Raw genomic sequence first — 22,295 nt, forward strand, 5'->3', positions numbered from 1 at the left:
ATTGCAAATGTGAAATGCCCCCACTCTCCCTGTGGTTGGAGCGTGGCCATCTGTGTGCCCACCCCATGCCACCTGCCTCCCCACAGGCTGTCTGTGCAGGCATGGCACCATATGCGGCCTCCTGGGGAACTGGTGTTACCCCACGGGGGGTCCTGGGTGTCACAGCCTCCCTCAGCACCCCAATCCCATGGCATGCAGGAGCTGGGTCCTGCAGGGGTGGCTCAGGGAGAGGAGAAGCCAAAACTCCCCCTCATTGACTCCTCAGCCTGAGAACAGCTTGGAACACAAATTCTGTTTTACTTTTGCAGGGTAACTGTCATTCCCTCACCCCACCTCAGCCAGATTTATCTCCCTCCAGCAGGCAGGAGAGGGAGGCAGGCAGGAAAAACAAGACTCCCATCTGCAGGAGCTCGAGCTGTGTGTGAGCCCCACAGCCCAGGGTGACAGGACAGGCATCATTGCACTGGCCCTGTGGAATATTTGCTTTTTATTGATTTTCGTGAGGGAAAAGGAGTGGAGACTCCAGAAATTTCCCAGGGGACTAAAAGGGAAAAGGAATAAGACTGAAAGCAGCATGGCAGTGCACAAGCTGGCACCCAGGAGAGCAGCTCCTGCCCCAGAGCTAATGGCTGTGCTCTTGAACATCATCCCTGTGGATCCTGGGGTCTGCAGGGCACCTGGGCACAAACCCTCTTGTGCAGAGGGGCTGGGGACTGTCACTCCAGCCCCATCCAGGGGCTCCTGCAGCCCCCAGAGGGGAGAGAAGTGTCTCACAAAGGTGGGGATCAGCGAGAAGCCGTTCAGAAATGAGGCTATAATTGAATAGGCTTGATTAATTTATTTCAGGAAGTGTCAGCTGGGAAGCAGATGGGTGAAGCTGAGGCATAATTTACTGGAGCTGTGAAAAAGCTTTTGATCTAGTGCCCTGTTAGAGGCTGGCTGGGAGGTCACCAGGTACCACAGAGATCCCAGAGGCAGCTGAGGTGGGCTGGGAGCAGGGGACATCTCTGAGGGTCTCTCCTGGACTGGGAGCAGCACACATCCTCCTGCCCTGCTCTGACCTGTTGGAGTGAGCCCAGAGGAGGCACCAGGAGGGGCAGAGGGATGGAACACCTCTGCTAGAGAATTGGGATTGTTGTTGGAGAAGAGAGGGCTTTGGGGTGACTAATTGTGGCCTTCAGTTCCTGAAAGGACCTACAAGGGAGATGGAGTGGGACTTTGGACAAGGGCCTGGAGTGACAAAACAAGGGGGAATGGCTCCACAATTAACTTTAGGTTTAGATTAGATATTGGTAAGAAATTCTTCCCTGTGAGGGTGCTGAGGCCCTTCTCTGGGTGCCCAGAGCAGCTGTGGCTGCCCCTGGATCCCTGGCAGTGCCCAAGGCCAGGCTGGACAGGGCTTGGAGCACCCTGGGGCAGTGGAAGGTGTCCCTGCCATGGCAGGAGGTGGAACGAAATGAGCTTTAAGGTCCTTCCAAACCATTCTGTGATTCATGAGCCTCTGAGAAGAGATCCCGGGGCTTCCCTTGCCGCCTTGGTGTGGCAGGAGAGAAGTGGAGTCCTTGGACCCTGCCCGTCCTGCCCGTGTCCCCAGCACTGTGTCCCCACTCTCCACCCTCAGCACAGGTCTGAAGGGGCAGGCATGGGATGTGGGAGCTTTAATTTCCAGAAGCAGCAAAGATGAAAGATTTGAAAGATAAATGTTTGCTTGTATATGGTTAAAACCCTGCTTAAAATGCCTCTGTTTTCACCAGCTCTCATTCTAATCCCCCCTGGTGCTGTTACTGTGAAGGGAGATGAATAATTCATGGCCGGAGAATGCCTCACTGGGCCTAATCACCACTTTAATTGGAGGTTTAGATCAGAGCAGCTAATAGCTGCTACAGCGGGGACTCCGTGTATTGTTGACAGTGAGATCCTTGAGTGCCTTATCGTCGGCCTGCCCCAATCCTCCCGGGACTCGGCGGCCCCAGCTACCCAGATACCGAAGGACACAGAGCACGGGGCCAATTAAATTTATCTGGGAAGAGCTGACAACTTTTTTAAGCGGAGGAGAGGGGGTGAAAGCAGAGTGGTGTCACCCCCTCCTGCCTTGCCTGCAGCGCGGTGACACCGCGGGCGAGGCGCCAGCAGTGCTGAGCACCCAGGAGTCTGCACATTGCAGGGATGCAGGGGGGAAGCAGCAGAGATTTCTCCCCAGTTTCCCCTCAGGATTATGGCTGGGGACAAAAGGAAGCCAGTGCAGAGTGTTGGCCCCTTCTGATCACCCCAACTGTGGCTTGATGAAGGCAGAACTTCCTGGGCTGCTCCTTTGGGAACGAGCCCAAATTTCTGCTGACCTGTTGGAGTTGGCACAGGGTGTGTTTTGACACCTGGGAAGCTCCAGTCATTGTTTTTGCACAAATTCTATTAATCCTGGCAGGTTTGTGGAGCTCTAATCAATGGTAGGGGCTTTTTCAACCTTTACAGATGTTGATTTCAAAGTTTGTCACTTTTCCTAAATACCAGAAAAGCTTCTCCAGACAGAAACATAAGGAAGCAGCTCTCCACCAGGGACTTGTTGTACATGCTGGTTTTATTTTAGCCAAGCAGGAGAGGAACTGGTGGGGCTGTGTTAGTAACTGTGATCTGAAACACTGTGTGGGGAACATGCCACCTCCTCTGTGCCAGCCCTGTGCTCATCTTTGGTGTCTCATTGCCAAGGGCTGGGCCCAGCAGTGGGCACTAATCCTGGGGTCCTGCTGCCCATGAATCACTGCCCATTTCCACGTTGAGGTCAGCAGCTTGCATCCAGGGAAGGAGCATCTTCCAGGAAGGCATCTGCCTGATCCTGATTTGAAAAATTCCAAGTCTGTGAGAGCCCCTGGCAGTTCCTTGCGTTGGTTTCTGCTCCCTCCATGGGCTTTCCAGGACTGGTGCCTGCCCACAGACGTGCCATGTTTTGTGGGCAGATTGGAGTCTGTTCACACACAGTTTTTCACCCTGGAGGAACTGTTCCCACAGAAGTCTAGAAGGTGGCTCCAGCAACCTTCCATGCAGCACTGAGGGTGTTTTCTGTGACTTGTTACTTGCTATGAGGCCTCTTGGAGCCTGCCATGGCAGGTGCAGGATTGTTTATAACACATATGGTGTGATTTTTAGGGTTGTCCTGTGCAGAGCCAGGAGCTGGACTTGATGATCCTTGTGGGATCCAACTTCTGTGATTCTCTGATTCCATAAATACCTCGACGCCGTACCTCAGGGCACTGCTGCCTCGTGCCCCCTCCTTGCCCTGCTGCAGCCCTGATTCCTGGCAGTGCGTGGCCTGGAGCTGGCAGCAGCCCAGGGGTGCTGGTGCTGAGGGGAGGCCGTGGCTGTGCTGTCTGACCAGAGTGCCAAAGGCAGTTCTGAGCAGAGCTGACACGGATCACGGGGCTGCCACGTCGCTCTGTGTTTATTTCCAGCCAGATTTGCTAATTGTTCGGGTCGTTTTGCTGCAATAAAATCTCACTCCCTCATAGCCCATCTGCTCCTGGCTGATCCTGCAGGGATGCCATAAATCTGGGCTACGACGACATATCCATTTCCATGGCAACTGACCAATGTAGCAGACACAATCGTGATGTCACGGATAGCGCATCCCCAGGGCTTCAACGGGAGAGGGAGAGCAGGGCAGGGAAAATGCCACTCCAACCCAAATGCCTGAAATGTGAGGCAGACAGGTTCTGCACTCCCTGCTCTAGGGAATTCCCAGTGTCAAGGTGATCCTGGCAGACCTGGGAAGCATCAGCTGGAGGCACTTCAGGGGAAAAAAATGATCATCCTTTAAAGGGCACAGTTACCGATTTATGGAATCACAGAATGGTTTGGTTTAGAAGGGATCCCTCAGCTCATCTTGTTCCCTGCCCTGGGCAGGGACACCTTCCACTAGCCCAGGTTGCTCCCAGCCCTGTCCAACCTGGCCTTGGGCACTTCCAGGGATCCAGGGGCAGCCCTGGGCACCTGTGCCAGGGCCTCAGCACCCTCCCAGGGAAGAATTTCTCCCTGATATCCCATCTTACCCTGCTCTCTGGCTGTGGGAAGCCATTCCCTCTTGTCCTGCTACCCCAGGCCCTTGTGAAAAGTCTTTCTCCAGCTGAAACTCACTCCTATCCCGTCCTGCTGAGCCACAGGCTGCTGTGAGCTGCTGTCCCTCTCCCTGCTCCCAGGGGATGAAGGTCACAGGAACCATCAGGAGCCATCAGGATCCATCAGGAGGCCGAGTGAGACCTGCTGAGGTCTGCTGCCCATCCCACAGGTCACAGAACAGAGCTGCCCTCTCTGCTGAGCTCTCAGGTGCTCCCCAGCAAGAGCAGGCCCTGAACTTTCCCAGGGGGTGGGAAAGCTGCAGGCTGGGGAGCTCTGGGTCCCAGACGCAGCTTGGAGCTCAGCAGTGGTCGTTGTGACACTGTGTCAGCTCCTTGGCTTTGAAACTGAAACCTGTGGAAGAACGGGGTGGTTTTGATCCCTGCTTTTCTCCTGTGATGTTTTCTATCCAGTCTATTGATGTCTCCTAAAACTGAGATAATCCCTGGCAATTCTCAGCTGTTAAGCCTTTGCCTCCCCTGTCAGGTGCAGGCTGTAGAGGAGCAGAGTGATTGCTGTGCTCTCTCTTTTCACAGCTTTGTGTAGCTTTTGTGGTGCCTTTCTTTTTTTTCTTAAAAAAAAAAAAAAAAAAAAGGAAACAGCTTCATTCCTGAGCTCTGAAGAGGTGCAGATGTCTTCAACGAGTGGCCAGGAGGGTCTGTTGAGGGCTGGAGACATGTTCAGAGGCATTCCCACACTGCCTGCTCCTGACACACGGTGGGATCACCCCTTCCTCAAGGGACACCCCCAGCTAGGAAGTCCTTTAGGGCAGCACAGCAAATGCCATTGCTAGAGATGCTGTTTGCCTCCCTGGCTGTGTGCTTTCCCTGCTGTGCCCCTCTCAGGACTCTAGCTGGTCACAGTGACCCCAAAATGTGTTAGAAAGTCTCTTTTCCCAGCCCAGTGCTTGAAGAAGGAGTCAGAGCTGTTAGTTTCTCTGTCTCAAGGTTGTTTATTGTTTCTTACCTGTAAAATTCTTTTTCCTGTCCAGCTGAGACAGTCAGAGGCACTCTGCCTCCCCTGGGGTGGTGTTATCTTTTTATACTAAAAACTGCATGTACAATATTTACAGCTACTTCCCAATACCTATCACCTGTGTTAGACAGTGAGCTTCTACTCTAAACCAATCCAAAAGTGCCACCATCACAGCAGAAGGTGGAGGCCAAGAAGAAGAAGGAGAAAGGCTGGACACACCCAGAGTCCTCCATCTTGCCCTCTGAACCCCCATTCTAAAAACCCCAACAATCTATTTTTCACCCCATGATAAATTCACTATCATTCTACTTAAACTGTCGTTGCTTGCAGATCCTCACACAAGGTTGGTAATTTGCTCCATGGGTCATAGGTGTCTTGGGCTCTGTGCCAGGGTCTCAGCGCCCCCTGGCAGGGGTTTGGCAGTCCAGGGCAGGCAGAGGGATGTGCTGGATTCCGAGATGCCCATTTTCCATGCTCTGTGCCCCCAGGTTCCGTGGGCACCCTCCTGCCCGGCGTGGCCGTGCGCATCGCCAGCGAGACCCTGAGCCATGGGTCATAGGTGTCTTGGGCTCTGTGCCAGGGTCTCAGCGCCCCCTGGCAGGGGTTTGGCAGTCCAGGGCAGGCAGAGGGATGTGCTGGATTCCGAGATGCCCATTTTCCATGCTCTGTGCCCCCAGGTTCCGTGGGCACCCCCCTGCCCGGCGTGGCCGTGCGCATCGCCAGCGAGACCCTGAGCGGCGGCGCCCGCTCCTACAGCATCCACGCCCAGGGCGATGAGAACAGCACACAGGTACTGCCCCTCCTTCTCCACTGCTTCACTCTGACAAGGTCTGTCCTTCCCAGCCTCTGAAAGCCCGAGGATTGTGAACTCAGTGACAGGGTTTGTTGTACTTTGTTGGTGGGTTCCTGCAGCTGTGGTGCTTTATGGATGGACGGGTGCTGTCCGTGCAATCATGGAATGGACAGGGCTAGAAGGGACCTTAAAGCCCGTCCAGTGCCACCCCTGCCATGGCAGGGACACCTCCCAATAGCCCAGGTTGCTCCAATCCCCTGTGTCCAACCTGGCCTTGGGCACTGCCAGGGATCCAGGGGCAGCCACAGCTTCTCTGGGTACCCAGAGAAGGCCCTCACCATCCTCACAGGCAAGAATTCCTTCCCAATATCCAATCTAAACATATTCTATTTCACTCTGAAATAGACTCACTAGACTCTGACCAGGTCTAGTGGAAGGTCCCTGCCCATGGAACGAGAGGAGCTTTAAGGTCCCTCCCAATCCAAACCATTCCATGGTTCTGTGCTTGGAAGGGCAGGACTGCTGGCCTTGGGGATTGCATTCATTTTGAAACAGCACTGGGGGAAACCCATCAGGTTGCCATGGAAGTCAAGCTCAGTGCTGAGCTCCACGCGATACCTGCACACAGCTGTGGTGTGCCAGAGGTCAGACATCTGGGATGGGGATCATATTCTACCCCAGTGCAGGGTGCTGAGTGTTCCCTGCCCCAGCCCAAGGTCCAGGCTGTCCCTTGCCACAGAAGTGGCCGAGCAGGGTCTGCATTCCTGCCCCCTCCCCTCCACACCCTCGCTGTGGGTGTTGTGCTGCTCTGGCAGGTCCATCCCTGCTGGTGCCTGGGCTTGGCTGAGCAGATAAATGCAGTGTGTGACAGGAGTGACCCCAGCGGTGACGCTGTGTGGGTGGGACACAGGCAGGCGTGAGATTCAACCTGAAACAGGTTCCTTTGCTCATTCCCCTGGGAAATGGCTTCTCATCCAGCCACCTACAGGCTGAGGGTTTGAAAGGGCTGTGCCAGAGACACTGCTGGTGTAAGCACTGCTGAGAGGCTCAAGAAAATCTTTTTTTGTCTGAATTATCTGGTGGCAGGTGGAGGAGCCGGCAGGGCCACAGGCAGCCCCGTGGGTGGGCTGTGCTCAGGTTGTGTTTTGTGTTCTGATGCTGTAAGAGCTGGATCCACCCCAGACTTGTAAAGCAGCCCAGGGGACAGCTGGGAGGCACCACAGATTGTGGCTTTTATTAAAAATCCCTCTTTGCTGCTCTTTACTCTGTGTCACTGCTGTGGCGTGGCCGAGCAGTGGGCAAAGCAGGAGGGTCCCCATGTCCTGTTTTTGTCACTTCCTGGATGTGTGTTATATTTCACAGGTTTGTCCTCTGATCCCAAAGTTTGCTCTTGGCCTTTTTTTTCCACTTGTGTGGAACTGAGACATGAAATATAGTGTGTCCCTTTTAATAACGATCCTCTAATGCTTTTTTCCCCTCAGGGATCCCTGGGCACTTTACAAATTAGGTCTCAGACACGAGAATCCCCAAAGTGCAGCTCCTTCCAGGATGAAATGTGGATGTTGTTCTACTGAATTATGAGAGGAAAAAATATGAAATGTTATTTTTTCTCCTCAGCACTCCTTCCCCTCCCTTCTCATTGCGCTGAGTGACCAAAGAGGGGGAGCCCAGATGATCTGTGTCTGGTGCTGGGAGCCCAGCACCTCCCCAGGGCTTCACAGAGCTGGTGTTCACATAACTCTCCTCTTTCCTCTGGCTTCAGGCTGCTTGGGTTTATTTTGGGGGCAGAGGAATTGCCCTTTTTCCTGGTGATTTCCCACCTGCAGCCCCCAGTGTGGCCCATACCCAGAGCTCACATTCTTGCAGGAGCTCCCACCAGCGCTGGCCTTGGCTCCCTGCCCCTTGCTGATGGTTCACTTTCCGTCAGGCTCTCCCCTGGGGACCTTTTGAAAGTTCTGGTGAATTCTCAAGTCATCAGCAGGGGAGGGTGTGGGGAGGTGGTAATTTGCCTCCGGGCATTGGCTCATGGGTTGGTTCCTCTCTGAAAAGCTGTCCCCACGTCACCCGGCCATTCCTCTTGTCCCAGTTTAGCTGGGAGTTTCTTCAGGCTGAAGGGAGAGCGATGGTCCCGTCTGTTCAGGCCACCCTAGGAGACAGTGGCTGGCTGGGTACCTCCAGGACATCCACAGCATTTCCAGGAGCAGAGCAGAGCCAGCTGCCTCTGTCCCTGGGACTGTCACGAGGTGGGAAAAGCAGTCCCTGCTCCCAGCATGTGTTGGCACAGATGGCTGCGTGGAGATGCCAGGAGTTTGGGGTTTGTGTGCCCTGGGCACGGAGTGTGACTGTCCCTGGCGTGACCAGGTGGCAGCCATGGTGACAACACCTCTGCTGCCAGGGATGCTGGAATTCCTGTTCCTCACACCTGCGGTGCCAGGCAGAGCCTCACCTGCTCAGTGCCCGCCCCAGCCGTTGCTGCCGGCGCTGTGTGCATCGTGCTTGGTTAATAATTCATGTCAGGGGACACAGCGTCAGTGGAATTTATTTCAAACCGGGCGGATCTGACAGTCCGAGTGCTCCTCACGCCCCAGCGGCCCGGGAAAGGCCCGGCTTTGTTAAAACCAGCTCCTCCTCGGCACAGGGGCTGCCCCAGGGATGGGAGGAGCTGGCTGGTGTCACCAGATAACCCCCTGCCTTTCCCTTGCCTCCTGTGAGAAGGATGAGCAAATCCTTGCTCGCCTTTCTCACAGGAGGGCTCTGAGCCTTATAGTGGAGGAGACTGAGGGGAGACCTCGGGGGTCTTCAGTGTCCTCAGGAGGGGCAGGTACTGATCTCTTCCCTCTGGTGAGCAGGGACAGGACCCAGGGAATGGCTGGAGCTGTGCCAGAGAGGTTTAGGTTGGATATTAGGAAAACGGAGTGTGCTGGGCACTGCCCAGGCTCCCCAGGGAATGGTCCTGGCCCCTAGAGCTCCAGGAGAGTTTGGACAATGCTGTCAGGGATGCACAGGGTGGGATTGCTGGGGTGTCTGTGCAGGGCCAGGGGTTGGATTGATAATCTTTGTTGGTCCCTCCCAGCTCAGGATATTCCATGATTCCATGATTGAAGCACCATGGGGCTGATCCAGGGGGATGCTGAGCAGGAGTCGGGCTCTGAGCCATCTCTCCTCCCCGGGCTCCTGTGAGCAGGTGATCTCTGTGCCGGGGCTGAGGCACCCTCAGGGCAATGTGGGAGGCGTTCACAGCTCGGCTGTGCCTGCAGAGCCCTCCCAACAGTGAGCAGAGAGCAGAGAGCGCTGCCCTTGCCAAGGAATTGTGTGCGGAGCTCGCAGGGTCAGCGCGGGCTGGGCTCCTGCTCCTGCCCCACCTCTGCCGGCGTTATCCGAGCTGCTCCTTCCCCACCAGCACCGTCTGTCCCTTTCCATGTGTGACCCAAACAGGAGGAGGAGGAGGAGGAGGCAGGCTGTGGGTGGCAGGAGCTGGGGAGTGTTCCTGCTCTGCCATCCCATAACTGCCTGAGCCTGCAGCAGGGGACCGCTGCAATTTGCAAAGCTGGTTCCTGGCACACCCTGAAGATCAATAATCTACTTAGCTGAAAGTTTGCTGCATCTCTGTTCTGCCCTGCATTTTCTCCCATCCCTTGATTGGAGATTTCTTTTGGATTCCTTTCCTTCAGTCCTTCAGTCTCCTCTCAGGAGCCCTGTGCTCTGTTCATCCCGTTTGTTCAGGGTTTCAGCCTGTCCTGTGCTGCTTTCTGTGGGTGTTGTGACCAGCCTGACACATCCCCTCTGCCCCAGCAGCCTGGGGACACCTGTGACAGACCAGCGAGGGCAGCAGGTGACAGTGCCATGGCAGTCACAGCCCTGACTGTGTCCCCAGCTCCAGCCTGTGCAGGAGTGGGGCATGCAGAGCTGTTCCCTGCAGAGATGCTGCTCTGGGAGCCCTGGGAGAAAGGCTTCTCCTCCAGCATCCCGGGAGCAGAGGTGTGGGAGTGGGTGTGAGGGACAGCACTGCCCTGAGTCACCCCACAGTGGAGCCACTGGCATCCAGAGCAGTTCTTAGCTCCCCACCTTCCTTGGCCAGCCGCCTTCTGGGCCCATCTGACCCCTCAGGCTCGGTGATCGTTCATCCCATGGGCTGTTTCCCCCCGGGTTTTTGGCAGCTGTCCCTGTGGCTGTGGCGTCCAGGAAAGGGTTACAGCTCTCCGGCTCTGAGCGTTTCAGTGTGCTTTGTTCAGTGCAATGCATATTTCATACGCTCAGCTTCCCAGCTGGCAGAGGCCTGGAAACCCTGCAAGCTGTCGGGTATTGTCTCTCTCCTTCTCCCCTTGTTTGTTTGTTGGCTTTTTTGGGGTTGTCATTTTTGTTGGATTTCTCTTTTTTTTTTTTTTTTCTTTTTAATCTTTCCCAAATTGCTGTCTCTCACCAAAGCCCAGCCCTGGTGCTGACAAAGGGGGGCTATCAATAGCTGAATGGCTCCCCAGCTGTAGCCAGGGCTGCAGCCGGGGCTTTCACGGGCAGCAGTTTCCTCGCCGGGGCTGCAGAGGGAGCGTGGGGACGGGCAGGAGCTGGCAGCAGGAGGACGCCGTGCCACGGGCTTCCCCCCCTTGCAAAGGTTGTCATTATCTCGTTTATCCATATGCAAGCTGTCGTGCTGGACGGGAGCGGGCTCGCCCGTGGCTGTCCCTCCCTCCCGAAAGCCACCAGCATCTCTGTCCCCTCCTCCCGTGCCCCCCGTGGCTGTGCCATCTGCTCCCAGCCCTGCTGCTTGCCAGAGCCTCGGTGGGGCTGGGGGCAGCTGCCTCTGTCCATCCCCCGTGCTTGTGATGCAGCTCTTGGCTGTTGGTGTCCCCGTGGAGGGGACCAGCAGCGGCTCCACCTCGCTCTGATCATCCCAGATCTCTTCAGAGCCCGTGGGGTGGTGCCCACTGAGCTGCCAGGGCTGTCCTGAAGGACTGGGCACCCCCTGGCTGGTGTGGGTGTGGGCACTTGGGTATCCCTGTGGGATTCTCCTCACCCATCCAGGTATCCCAGCACAGCTGGTGAGGCTGTAGCTGCTCTTCTGCAGAGGCCAGAGATGGGCACGTGCCCCTGTGCCTGGCACTCCTGAGAATGGCCAGAGATGGGCACGTGCCCCTGTGCTTGGCACTCCTGAGAATGGCCAGAGATGGGCACGTGCCCCTGTGCCTGGCACTCCTGAGAATGGCCAGGGGAGGGCATGTGCCCCCCGTGCCTGGCACTCCTGAGAATGGCCAGAGATGGGCACGTGCCCCTGTGCCTGGCACTCCTGAGAATGGCCAGAGATGGGCACATGCCCCCGTGCCTGGCACTCCTGAGAATGGCCAGAGATGGGCACGTGTCCCTGTGCCTGGCACTCCTGAGAATGGCCAGGGATGGGCACGTGTCCCTGTGCCTGGCACTCCTGAGAATGGCCAGAGATGGGCACGTGCCCCTGTGCCTGGCACTCCTGAGAATGGCCAGAGATGGGCACATGCCCCCGTGCCTGGCACTCCTGAGAATGGCCAGAGATGGGCACGTGCCCCTGTGCCTGGCACTCCTGAGAATGGCCAGAGATGGGCAGGATGTGGCACCTGGCCCTGCCTGTACTGTCCCAGAGGAACAACTGAAGGAACACCTGGATTGTTCCTGTCCTATCCCATCCCCACCTCAGCCTAGACCTGTTCATTCCTTGCCCTCAGTGCTCCTGCACCTCCAGAGCAGCTCTCCTCCAGTTTTCACTGGTTTTCTTGTCCCTGCTCCATCCCATCCTCGTGTATTGGTGAAGTTCACCATCCTTCACTGAAAAGTGAACTTTACCTGCAGCATCCCCAGTGCATCTCCCATGAGGAGCTTTCCCTCAGCTCCACGATCCCTTCCATCAGCAGTGTGGGGAATGTGTTCTTGAAGGCAGTCTGGATTAGATCTGCAGCTTTTCTTCTCTCTGCAACCCCAGCCCTCAGGATTTCTGGCACAATCCACCTTTGATAAAAACACCCTTCATTTATTCCCATTTTCCATTTGCCTCAGCTCCTTCCAGAGCCCTCTCAGTGCTGGACACTGCACTTGTGTGTGTTCCAGTTATTTTGGGGTTTTTTGCTATATTTCTCTCATCTCCTCAGGATCCTTTTTTGTGTCCTGACCAAGTAATTCAAGAGTCTCCACTTTGTTGCCCAGGCTGCTTTTGTTCCTGTATAAACATTTTAGCTGCTTCTCATTGATCACATGCTGTTCCTTACTCAACTCAGGCATTGATTCCATTCTCAGATGTATTTATATCTCCTTCCTTCCTTCTTTCTGTCTGCCCTCTGGTTTGGTTTTTATTTTTAATTTGTGGCCATAGCTCTGTTTAATTTCTTCCTGGTAGTAAAATAGAGGCAGAGGTTGCAGTAGCATCATGTCCTGTTGTTTCTCAGCTGAAAATTCTTCCCATCACAGGGACAGCCCCGATTCCAGGAGAATATTTCCCTGCCCAGGCTGCTTTTGTTCCTTTATAAACATCTTAGCTGCTCCTCATTGATCACATGCTGTTCCTTACTCAACTCATGCATCGATTCCATTCTCTGATGTATTTATGTCTGCCAAGAGGAGCCCTCTTTCCACAAGAGTTTCCTTTGAGCTCACCTTTGTCACAGCACCCTCAAGACCTCCATGAATCTCTTTGCTGTTGTTTTGTTCTTCCACAATATCCCAGACTGGTGTGGGTTGGAAGGATGAAGCTTATCTCATTCATGGGCAAGGAACTTCCACCAGAACATTCCTGTTTGTAGCTGAGGGGGGATTTGGGGTGTTTGTGGAGGAGCCCTGGGCGTGGTGGGCAGGTGCTGAAGGAGGAGGAACTGTCTCATTCCAGGGTTCTGGCAGGGCATGGCTCAGCACAGGGAGCAGTCAGAGGTTGTGGGCAGTGTCTGTGCAGTCACAGCTCATCACAGCCCCCAGGCTGCACTTACAGGGAAGGCTGGAGGAAACCAAACCAAAGATATTGGAATATGATCCCAATATTACCAGGCAGGCCACTGATGGAGTCCTTGCCTGCTCCTCTGCCTGCTCCAAGCCCAGAATCAGCTGAGGGCACATCCAAGGAGGAGAGCAGGGGCAGTGGGAAGATGTGCTGACATCTCACCTCGTCCATCATCCCAGGGAGCCTGCAAAGCACAGGGATGAGAACAGCAGCGTGGGGAGCTGCTGGCATCTCTGCAGCAGTGTCACACATTTAATTTATGGTGTCAATATAGATCAAGAGCTTCTGTGCCCATGGAACAACTGTGAGAAGGGCTGACCTTTCCCAAACTTGGCTCGTTTTCTGTCCTGCTTTTGGGATCATCTGGAGCTGATCAGGCTGGGAACCTAAAAACTTCAGTATTGCCTAAAAATATAGACAATCACTTTTGTTTTCAGTGGAGCAACGTTTGCTGTAAGTAGAGGGTTGGGTTGTTTGAAAATAAGTTTCAGTGTTCCAGCTCCACTGTGCACCAGCCTTGCTTTTAAATTTATAACTCTCCAAAATGAAAAGTAAATGGATTGTGTTATTCCCAGCCCTTTTATAAAAGTTAACATTGCAAAAACAGATGTGAAATGTGGCCTCGCAGATTACAGCCTGAGCTTGGGGTTTTTTGGTTGGGGTTTTATTTTTTCCTTGCTCTCTCAGTGCTGTGTCCCTGAGGAGCAGAAATCTGCCTTTCTCCAGCAGGAGGAAAATTGTTCTGTGTCTAAATTGCCTCCTGCCAGGCTCATGTGTTTGCTGCAGGACACGGAGCTCCAAGGAACCATAATGCCTCTGCAAAACCAGGCAGCTTAGCAGGGAATTTTTAATTAGGAAAGTTCAGATTGCCTGGGAACTTGGTAATGCTCTAACACACCTCCCAGTCCTAGGACATCCATTCCAGTGTGGCCCTGGGAATGGTGATTGGAGGCACTGGTGAGCAGGGGTTATCCCCAGCATCCTGCAGGAGGCAGGTGAGCACGTCCTCACCTCCCACACCAGCCCTGCCTGCGGTGGGGTCTGGAAAAGCAGAGTCTGGGCCAGGCCTGGAGCTGTTGGATGCTGTGTTCAGCCTGGAGAAAAGGAGGCTCAGGTGGGACCTTGTGGCTCTGCACAGCTCCTGACAGGAGGGGACAGCCAGGACATCGGGCTCTGCTCCAGGGAACAGGGACAGGACAAGGGGAAACGGCTTCAGGCTGTGCCAGGGCAGGCTCAGGGTGGACAGCAGCAGGAATTTCTTCATGGAAAAGGTTTTCAACCTTCCCCCAGCCCTGGAGGTGCCCAGGGAACACCTGGAGGTGGCTCTCAGTGCTCAGTGCTGGGGACAAGGTGGGGATTTGGCACAGCTTGGGCTCAATGATCCTGAAGCTCTTTTCCAGCCTCAGTGATCCTGGGGTTCTGGGACAGGCTCTGGGCCACCAAAGCCTTGGAGGGGGGATGGAGGGGACAGGGAGGTGTCTGGAGGAGTGAGGAGCCTGGCTGGGGTGCAGGACAGAGCTGGATCAGTCCTTCAGGCTTTGTTGTATCATTTCCTGTGCTCTGGTATGTTAAAAAAGCCCAGCAAACACCAGGAAGAAGTGACTTCTCTGGCAGAAGAGGTAAAAGGGCTCTGTCACTTCCATAAACCTCACATACATAAATTATTGGCTTCTATTAGTCACTTTAGGGCTCAGTTGCTTAATTATTTTGATCACAGTAATCATTTATTTACAAGGTGGGGAAAAATGCCAAGCACTTCCAAGCTGAGCAGCGCAGCAGGGAGGAGGCAGGGCTGCAGAAGCATTTCTTTCCTCCCCACAAGTCAAAATGCTTTTGCTTCATGGAGTTACAAGGTCCTTTTTGAGGTCCCTGCTGAGAGATGATGCTCTGATCCACAGCATTTGGTCTCCCCCAAGAAAGAGGTTCAGCAAAACCAACTTCAGGTCCCTGTGCAGGAGAAGGATCCAGGGAGAGCTCAGAGCCCCTTCCAGGGCCTAGAGGGGCTCCAGGAGAGCTGGAGAGGGACTGGGGACAAGGGATGGAGGGACAGGACACAGGGAATGGCTTTAAACTGAAAAGAGGCAGGCTTAGATGGGATATCAGGCAGAAATCCTTCTCTGTGAGGGTGGGCAGGCCCTGGCACAGGTGCCCAGAGAGCTGGGGCTGCCCCTGAATCCCTGGCAGTGCCCAAGGCCAGGCTGGACAGGGCTTGGAGCACCTGGGATAGGGGAATGTGTCCCTGCCCATGTTGGGACTGGATAAACTTTGAAGTCCTTCCAACCCAGACACTTCCATGACTCTGTGGGTATTTGGGAGGTGAAGGGGGAAGGAGGCATCTGGTAGGGTTTAAGTGGATCTCTCTAAAACCTGTTTGCAACCTGGTATTTGGGTTTTCTCCTAAAAGTCTGTTTTCCTCCCAATCCCCTGCCCAAGAACACGCTCTGACCTCCTCAAACCTCAGCCCCCAGCTTCCCTTCTGTGTGTCCCACATGTTTCTGCTCAGGAATCCACCATGCCTTCCCTGCTTCCCAGAGAGGGACAGGCAGCTCTGAGCCTTCCCTAATTCCATGAGATCCATTGGAGCTCCGAGCTGCAGCTCCTGGTGGGGCAGAGACTGCAGGGAGCAAACGAACAAACCAACAAATGAATAAACGAACAAACGGCCCCTCAACAACCCAGGCCTGTGCCAGCCAGGCTTCCCAGCCCTTTACACACCACCCTCCTAATAGAGAGGTAAAATGGCACCGGGGAGAGGGGAAATATGCATTTTCTAATCACCCAGATTTAGGCCTTCAAAGGATTTATTACAACCTTTTATTTCCATGCGTGGAAAATGGAATCTTATCTCGCGAGCCGGCTGGTCCAGCTCCACTGCCTTTGGAGCTCTCTAACAACCTTCAGGGCCACGCTGTGCCTGGCTGTTAAACTTGCTGGAATGCATTAAAACATGGCCCTGGGAGAGGGGGAGATGGTGCACTCAGCAATGTGATGCCTCCAGCAGCTGCTCGTGCCATCGAGCCGTGCTGGAACAGCAGGAGCCACCAGGGCTGGGGTGAGAAAGGAAACCCCAGCTGTGTGTGCCATCCCTGCTGCCAGAGCCAGCCAGCACGGTGTACCTGGCACTGCAGAGGGGTCAGCTGGCAGGAGATGAATGCCATGAACCTGCAATTTGAGTTGCTGCTGTTGGGGAGCAGGGCCGGGGCTGTCTGTGCCCCTGTGCCATGCTGGGGCTGTCTGTGCCACACTGGGAGCAGGGCTGGGGCTGTCTGTGCCCCTGTGCCACGCTGGGGCTGTCTGTGCCCCTGTGCCACGCTGGTGACACTCTGAGGGCAGCAAGCAAAATCCTATTAAGGTAACGTCACGGCCCCTCTGTTTTACTGAGTGCAAGCCAGCCATAACATCATTAAATTACACAACAGGGAGGTGCCTGCTGCCAAGGGGCTCTGCTCGAGATAAGATGTAGCTTGAGCCGCTGCCAAAGTTGGAGTTGATATGACAGGAAATTTGGAGCGGGTTCAAGGCTTGATTCACACCAGACACGGCACTGTGCAGGTAAATCAGGGCAGGATTGATCCCTGGGGCTCTGCAGGTAGCTGGCACTGTGCAATCCTGGGCAGGATGGGGCTGGAGGGGTTTGGAGCAGACAGATTTACAGCTCTTCTCGTGCTCAGGGCTGACAAGAAGCAACCAGAGCCTGGCAGGGTGTGTAGGTGAAGTTCAGGGAGCTGTTTGCAGGTTCTCAGCTCTGCCATCCCCTCCCCAGCCCTTCTGGGGAGTGGGAAGGAGCCTGAACACCAGGACACTGCTCAGGAAGCTGCTTGCTGTGTGATGCCACAGCTGGAACGTCAGGAAAAGGAGTGAGAAGAAAGAGCTGCACCATAAAACTCCACACAGCCTGTAAGAGCCCTGAAGCCAGCCTTGCTGGTCCCTCTGTGCCACCCACCATGTCCCTGCAACTCTTGTCCATGGAGGCTTTGTGCCTCTTGTGCCCTTTGTGCCCATTGTGCCCTTTTTTGTGCCCATTGTGCCCTTTTTTGTGCCTCTTTGTGCCCTTTTTTGGATCCTTTGTGCCCTTTGCTGATGCAAGTGTGGAATTTTGATCCAGGCCCTCCAGACCTCATGGGTAGTCTGGACTTCAGCTCCATCTTTCAGATCCCTGGGGAGAACTCACCCAGCACCATCCCCACTCTGCCATCACTCAGCAAAATTCCTCGCTGGCATTAAGGACTTTTCTTCCCTGCATCATCTTCCAGGCAGGGAATTGATCCCCAACCAGGGCTCTGGAAGCCTGGGCTGTGTGTGCAGAGATCCCCTTGTCACCCCATCCTCCAGGACAGGACATGAGGAAGGAAATACTTTAAAATGGTGCCTAGGAAGCAGTTTTCTAAGCGTTTTCCATTAGGGAAGCTTTGTTTCCATCAGAGGCTGCAGAGCCTGCCCTGCCCTGGGACTGCCTGGCGTTCCAGCACTGCTATTACAGCTTTCCCTTGTGGCTCTGTTTCTGGCACTGCTGAGTTTTGGGGTCCCAGGTGGATCCTGGCCATTGCAGCAGCTCAAGTACAACGTGGCTAGGAAAATGGTTTGGAATTCCTGTTCCTGAGCTGTTCTCCATGGAGCAGTGTGTCCAGGCACATCCCACAGCACCCTGCCATCCCAGCAGTGCCTTTGCACACTTTGGTTATGGGTTTCAACTGACAGAGAATGGGTTAGATGGGAGATTGGGATGGAATTCCTGGCTGTGAGAAGCTCTGGCTGCCCCTGGGTCCCTGGGAGGGCTCAGAAAGGACCATCCCATCCCCAAGAGTATTTCCTGCACTTCTGCACGTGTGACCTCTCTCCCAGCAGCTGGAAGTTCCAGGATGGCAATCCTTGTTTTCCTATAACACAGGTGCTCATTGCCAGTGCTTTGGAAATCAAAAACACCTGGATGAGCCCTTCCACCTGAGGAGAGAGGTCCTGCAGGTGGGCAGGGTGTGGTGGAGCTTGGCCAGGGCTGGAAGAGCCCATGGTGTGGGTCCTGCACGCTTCCTGCTGTGCTGCTGGGGTCTCAGGTTTCTGTGGTTGAAATTACCCCCAAGGTATTAGAAAATCTCTTTTTTCCCAGCCCTGTGACCAAAGAAGAAGTTGAGATTCCTCAGTTCTGCTTTTCAAGGTTGTTTATTTTCTCTTGATCTATTCCATTCTTTCTCTGACCTGCTGAGGTCTGTCTGGCAGGTCGGGTTGTGGCACAGTGCCTGCCCTTGGGGTGGTGTTAACTTTTTATACTAAGAACTACGTGTACTTTATTTACAATAATTTCCAATACCTATCACCTATGTTAGACAGTCTGTCTAAACCAATCCAGAAGTGTCACCATCACAGCAGAAGATGGAGGACAAGAAGGACAGGACACACCCAGATTCCTCCATTTTGGTTCCTCCTCTTGAACCCCCATTCTAAAACCTCAAAATTCTACTTTTTCAACCTGTGACAAATTAACTATCATTCTACTCAAACTCTTGTGGCTTGTAAATCCTCACACACAAAGTTGGGAGTTGTTTCCATGGGCTAAAATGGATGGCACGGGTGTTTGTGACTCCATGCCAGGGTCTGGAGTCACCCAGGGCAGCAATGTGACACTGGGGACAGGTGATGGGAGCTGCACTGACCGTGTGCCTGTCCTAGGTGACCCCGGGCCTGGAGGGACAGGAGGGGGAGCTGCAGGTGAAGGGGCCCTCGGTGTTCCGCGAGTACTGGAACCGCCCCAAGGAGAGCGCGGACGCCTTCACGCCCGACGGATGGTTCCGGACAGGTACGGGGACCTGGCACAGGGACAGGGACAGGGACAGCAGCTCGGGGTGGCTGGGAGGGCTTGGAGAGAGCTGGGAGTGCAGGCTGGGTGTGCTTCCATGCCAGCCTGGGCCATGGTGAGTCACCGAGTGATGGGGGGTGTTTGGGGTCCTTTGCTCCTAAGCATGAAATGCCAGTGCTCAATGTTTTCCTGGGAATCCAGCTTTGCAGACAGGTGGGATTTGTCTCAATTTACACAGGGATTGTGTCTCAGAGTCATTAACTACCAACTAGAGCCCCCTGAGAGGGGGGTGCGGCCAGGTGGGGGTTGGGCTCCACTTCCAGTGATTTGAGGAAATGGCCTCAGGCTGTGCCAGGGGAAGCTCAGGTTCGACATCAGCAGGAATTTCATAATGGGAAGGGTTGTTCATTGGCAGGGGCTGCCCAGGGAGCTGCTGGAGTCCCCATCCCTGGAGGTATCCAAGGAGCAGCTGGCTGTGACACTCAGTGCTCTGGGATGGGTGGCACGGTGGGGATCAGTCACGGGTTGGACTCGATGACCTTGGAGGTCTTTTCCAGCCTCAGTGATTCTGGGGTTCTCTGATTTTCCCATTCCACCCGCAGCTCCGATTTCCCCGTTCCCCTCTTTACTGTGTGTTAGCAGTGCTGTGGTGGCAGCAGTCAGGCTGGATTTCTGATGCCTCCTGTGTAAGCTGATTTATTGCTGGTTCCTGGAGAAGCTGTGATTTATTCAAATTGTTCTCCTGAAGTAGAGCTCGCTCTGCCAGCAGCGTCACCCCGAGTCCCCAGGCCAGGCGGGCACCGCGGGCTGGGACCGGAGCATCGCCAGCCCTCACGTGGGGTGCAGGGCAATCAGCTTCAAAAATTTTTTCTAGTCAACACTCCTGATGAATATTTCAGCTGCAAAGGAATAGCGTGCATTAATTATTGCAAAGAGATGTCTTTAGGAGAAAATGATTTTGAAATTCAGTTTAATTTCATTGTAATGCGCCGCAAACAGGAAGGGAGTATGTGTGTTTAATTGGCTCTCGGGGGTAAGGCCGGGAAGATGGCATGCCTTTGTCACAGGCCATTAGTGATACAGACTGCATAATGAGGGACTACAATCAGCTCACAGCTGCCGGCTCCTACGGGGAGAGAATGATATTAAATAGAAATCAGTATAAATTAAACTTAACCCTTTCGCCCACTGAGCAAAGCTCAGAGCTGGAAACAAGGGAGGGGAGCAGTGACAGGAGTGGGGGATTCAGGGTGGGTCAGGGGGAGCTTGGACAACCCCCCCAGCAGGCAGGTGACCTCCCTGATGTCCCCCTTCCCTCAGGTGGGAGGTTTGAACTCCCTTCCCCATCCTTACCCCCACTCTGCCTTCCTTCCCTTCCTTCCCTCTCCTGCTGCATCTCTCGTGGATATCAGGTCAGTGGGACTGGGTTTTTCCCAAGCCTCATTTATCCAGCAGTGCCAGGAGCAATCCCATGGCCCCATCCTCACCCTGCCTGCCCCAGCCTCATCAGCAGCCTCTGGAGATCACTCAGAGGTGGCAAATGTCCTGAGGTGGTAAAAAACCCTTGAGGGAATGAAAGGGGTTGTGTCCTGTCACAGGGATTGGATCTGGAGGGTGAATTATCCCCATTAAGCACAAACTGGTTACCCTGGAGCCAAAACCACACTGGCAGGATCCAGCAGAGGTGAATCCAGGCTGTAATTCCCTGTGTCTGCCACTTCCAGGTCATCCAGGTGAGTGTTTTACAGGTGAGGCTGAATGGCAGCACAGGGTGTTCCCAAAGCCCCAGCCATGGCTTTCCTGACTCTGTGCCAGTGTTCTGCTCACTGCTGACCCTGGTGGTGTCCCCAGCAGTGACCTGCAGGCTGCAGGTGGTGGCCAGGTCCCTCAGGGCTGGGCTTTCACAGAGGTATGGAGTGGATTGGATGGGGAGAGACCTTTAAGCTCATCCTGTCCCATGAACAAGGACACCTTCCACTAGACCAGGTTGCTCCAAGCCCTGCCCAAAAAAATGGGGAAAAAACCCAGTGACTTTGATGAATTCAAGATCATGGCTCTTCTGAGAAGACTCTGAACTCCTGGTAATGCAGAGGGGATGTGCTGTTGCTCCCATCCTCTTTATTCCCTGGGATTTGTGCTGCTGGCTGCTGATCCCTCCATGTCTCATTTCCATCCCAGTGAATTTGATTATTTTTATTGTATTAACGCTGTTGACAGAGCTGCTGAGATCAAAGTCCCCTCCAGCCATTTCCAGGGAGACTGCTGGGTTTCCACCTGCTGTCATCCATCCAAGTGGCACCGAGCCCTCTGAGGCCGAGCTGAGCCCAGAGGAAAAACGCCTGTGGGCATCTGGCTGCTGTCCCTGCTGAGCCTGCCCAGCTCCTGCCCAGCTGTGCCAGGCCCTGCCAGGTGAGAGGCAGCCTCAAACCCTCACCTGCTCCTGAGAGGGGAGGAGAGGGAAGGAAGAGGTTTTTTAGGATGAGGCCCTGGCACAGGGTGCCCAGAGAAGCTGTGGCTGCTCCTGGATCCCTGGAAGTGCCCAAGGCAAGGTTTTGGAGAAACCTGGGACAGTGAAAGGTGTTCCTGCCCATGGCAGTGGGTGGCACTGGGTGGTCTTTAAGGTCCTTTCCAGCCCAAACCATTCCATGATCCTGTGAGCAAAATCCTGTGAACCATGATCCAGTTCCCAAAACTTGGGAATTGGAGGAAAGCAGCAGAGAAACAGCAGCTTCCATGGTCATCCTGGTGTCCATCTATCACTCCATCTATCCCTCCATCATCCCTCCATGCATCCATCCATGCATCCATCATCCATCCATCCATCCATGCATCCATCCATCCATCCATCCATCCATGCATCCATCATCCATCCCTCCCTCCCTCCCTCCCAGCCTTGCCATGCCCCCCTGGGCCATGCCCTGGCACTGCCAGGCTGTGTTGTCCCCACTGCCAGGTGGCTTTGGGAGCGCGCTGGGCGCCCACCATGGTGCCCAAATCTGCCACTCCAGCCGAGCTCCCCGGGCAGCCACAGGGCCCGAGAGCAGCCTGCTCCCCCAGGGAAGGGCAGCTTCCATTCACATTTGCCCACAGATCCAGAAAATTAGAATCTGGTGTATTCAGGGAGATTTATTTTCAATTACAGGTTAAGGCTGAGACATGAAATAGCACCGCGTTTGAAAGTAGTGCATAAATCCTGCAACAAATCCATGTATCCCTGCTCCATATAATAAGATTTTATTGATTGCTATATTGTATCTGTCAGAATAAAACTCTCTTAATGCATGCATCAGGATGGAGAAGATAGAGAGCTTGTTGGGAGTAGAATCTGATTCAAGAATCAATGCACTTTGATTAATATGTTGTTAAGAAAGTAAGAGTTATTTAACTTGTTTGATGCACCCTGCAGAATGATGACTCATATCTTTTAAATTTCTTTCTTTGAGCTGCATTTCAAAAACCCCCACAACCTTGGAGCTGTTTTTCACATTGTTACATCTTGGTTTATCAGTGAATTTTTGCTGGATCCTTCTGCCCAGGTCACAAATGCCCCATCAGTAATAAATCCTATGCCCAAAACACTTCTCATATCCTGTTGTTAAGGCTTTAGAGGGAGAACAGAGTGGGCCTGCTGTTTCTTTATTCCTTCTGGATGTTCTGCAGTGAAGGAGGAACTCCAGGGA

The 22,295-nt window shown here is 54.2% G+C and overlaps 1 protein-coding gene across 1 annotated transcript in view; it reads left to right on the forward strand.

Moving 5' to 3' along the window:
* The window catches only part of ACSF3 (acyl-CoA synthetase family member 3), a 52,286-nt gene that overhangs the window by 16,069 nt on the left and 13,922 nt on the right, over nt 1-22,295 (forward strand). Inside the window, exons 6-7 of the mRNA XM_063168206.1 lie at nt 5,757-5,869; nt 18,489-18,615. Of these exons, the coding sequence (XP_063024276.1) occupies nt 5,757-5,869; nt 18,489-18,615 (240 nt within the window). The remainder of the gene's footprint in view (nt 1-5,756; nt 5,870-18,488; nt 18,616-22,295) is intronic.

The sequence above is a fragment of the Melospiza melodia genome, chromosome 13 (assembly GCF_035770615.1).
Source record: "Melospiza melodia melodia isolate bMelMel2 chromosome 13, bMelMel2.pri, whole genome shotgun sequence".
In the NCBI taxonomy this organism is placed as follows: Eukaryota; Metazoa; Chordata; class Aves; order Passeriformes; family Passerellidae; genus Melospiza; species Melospiza melodia.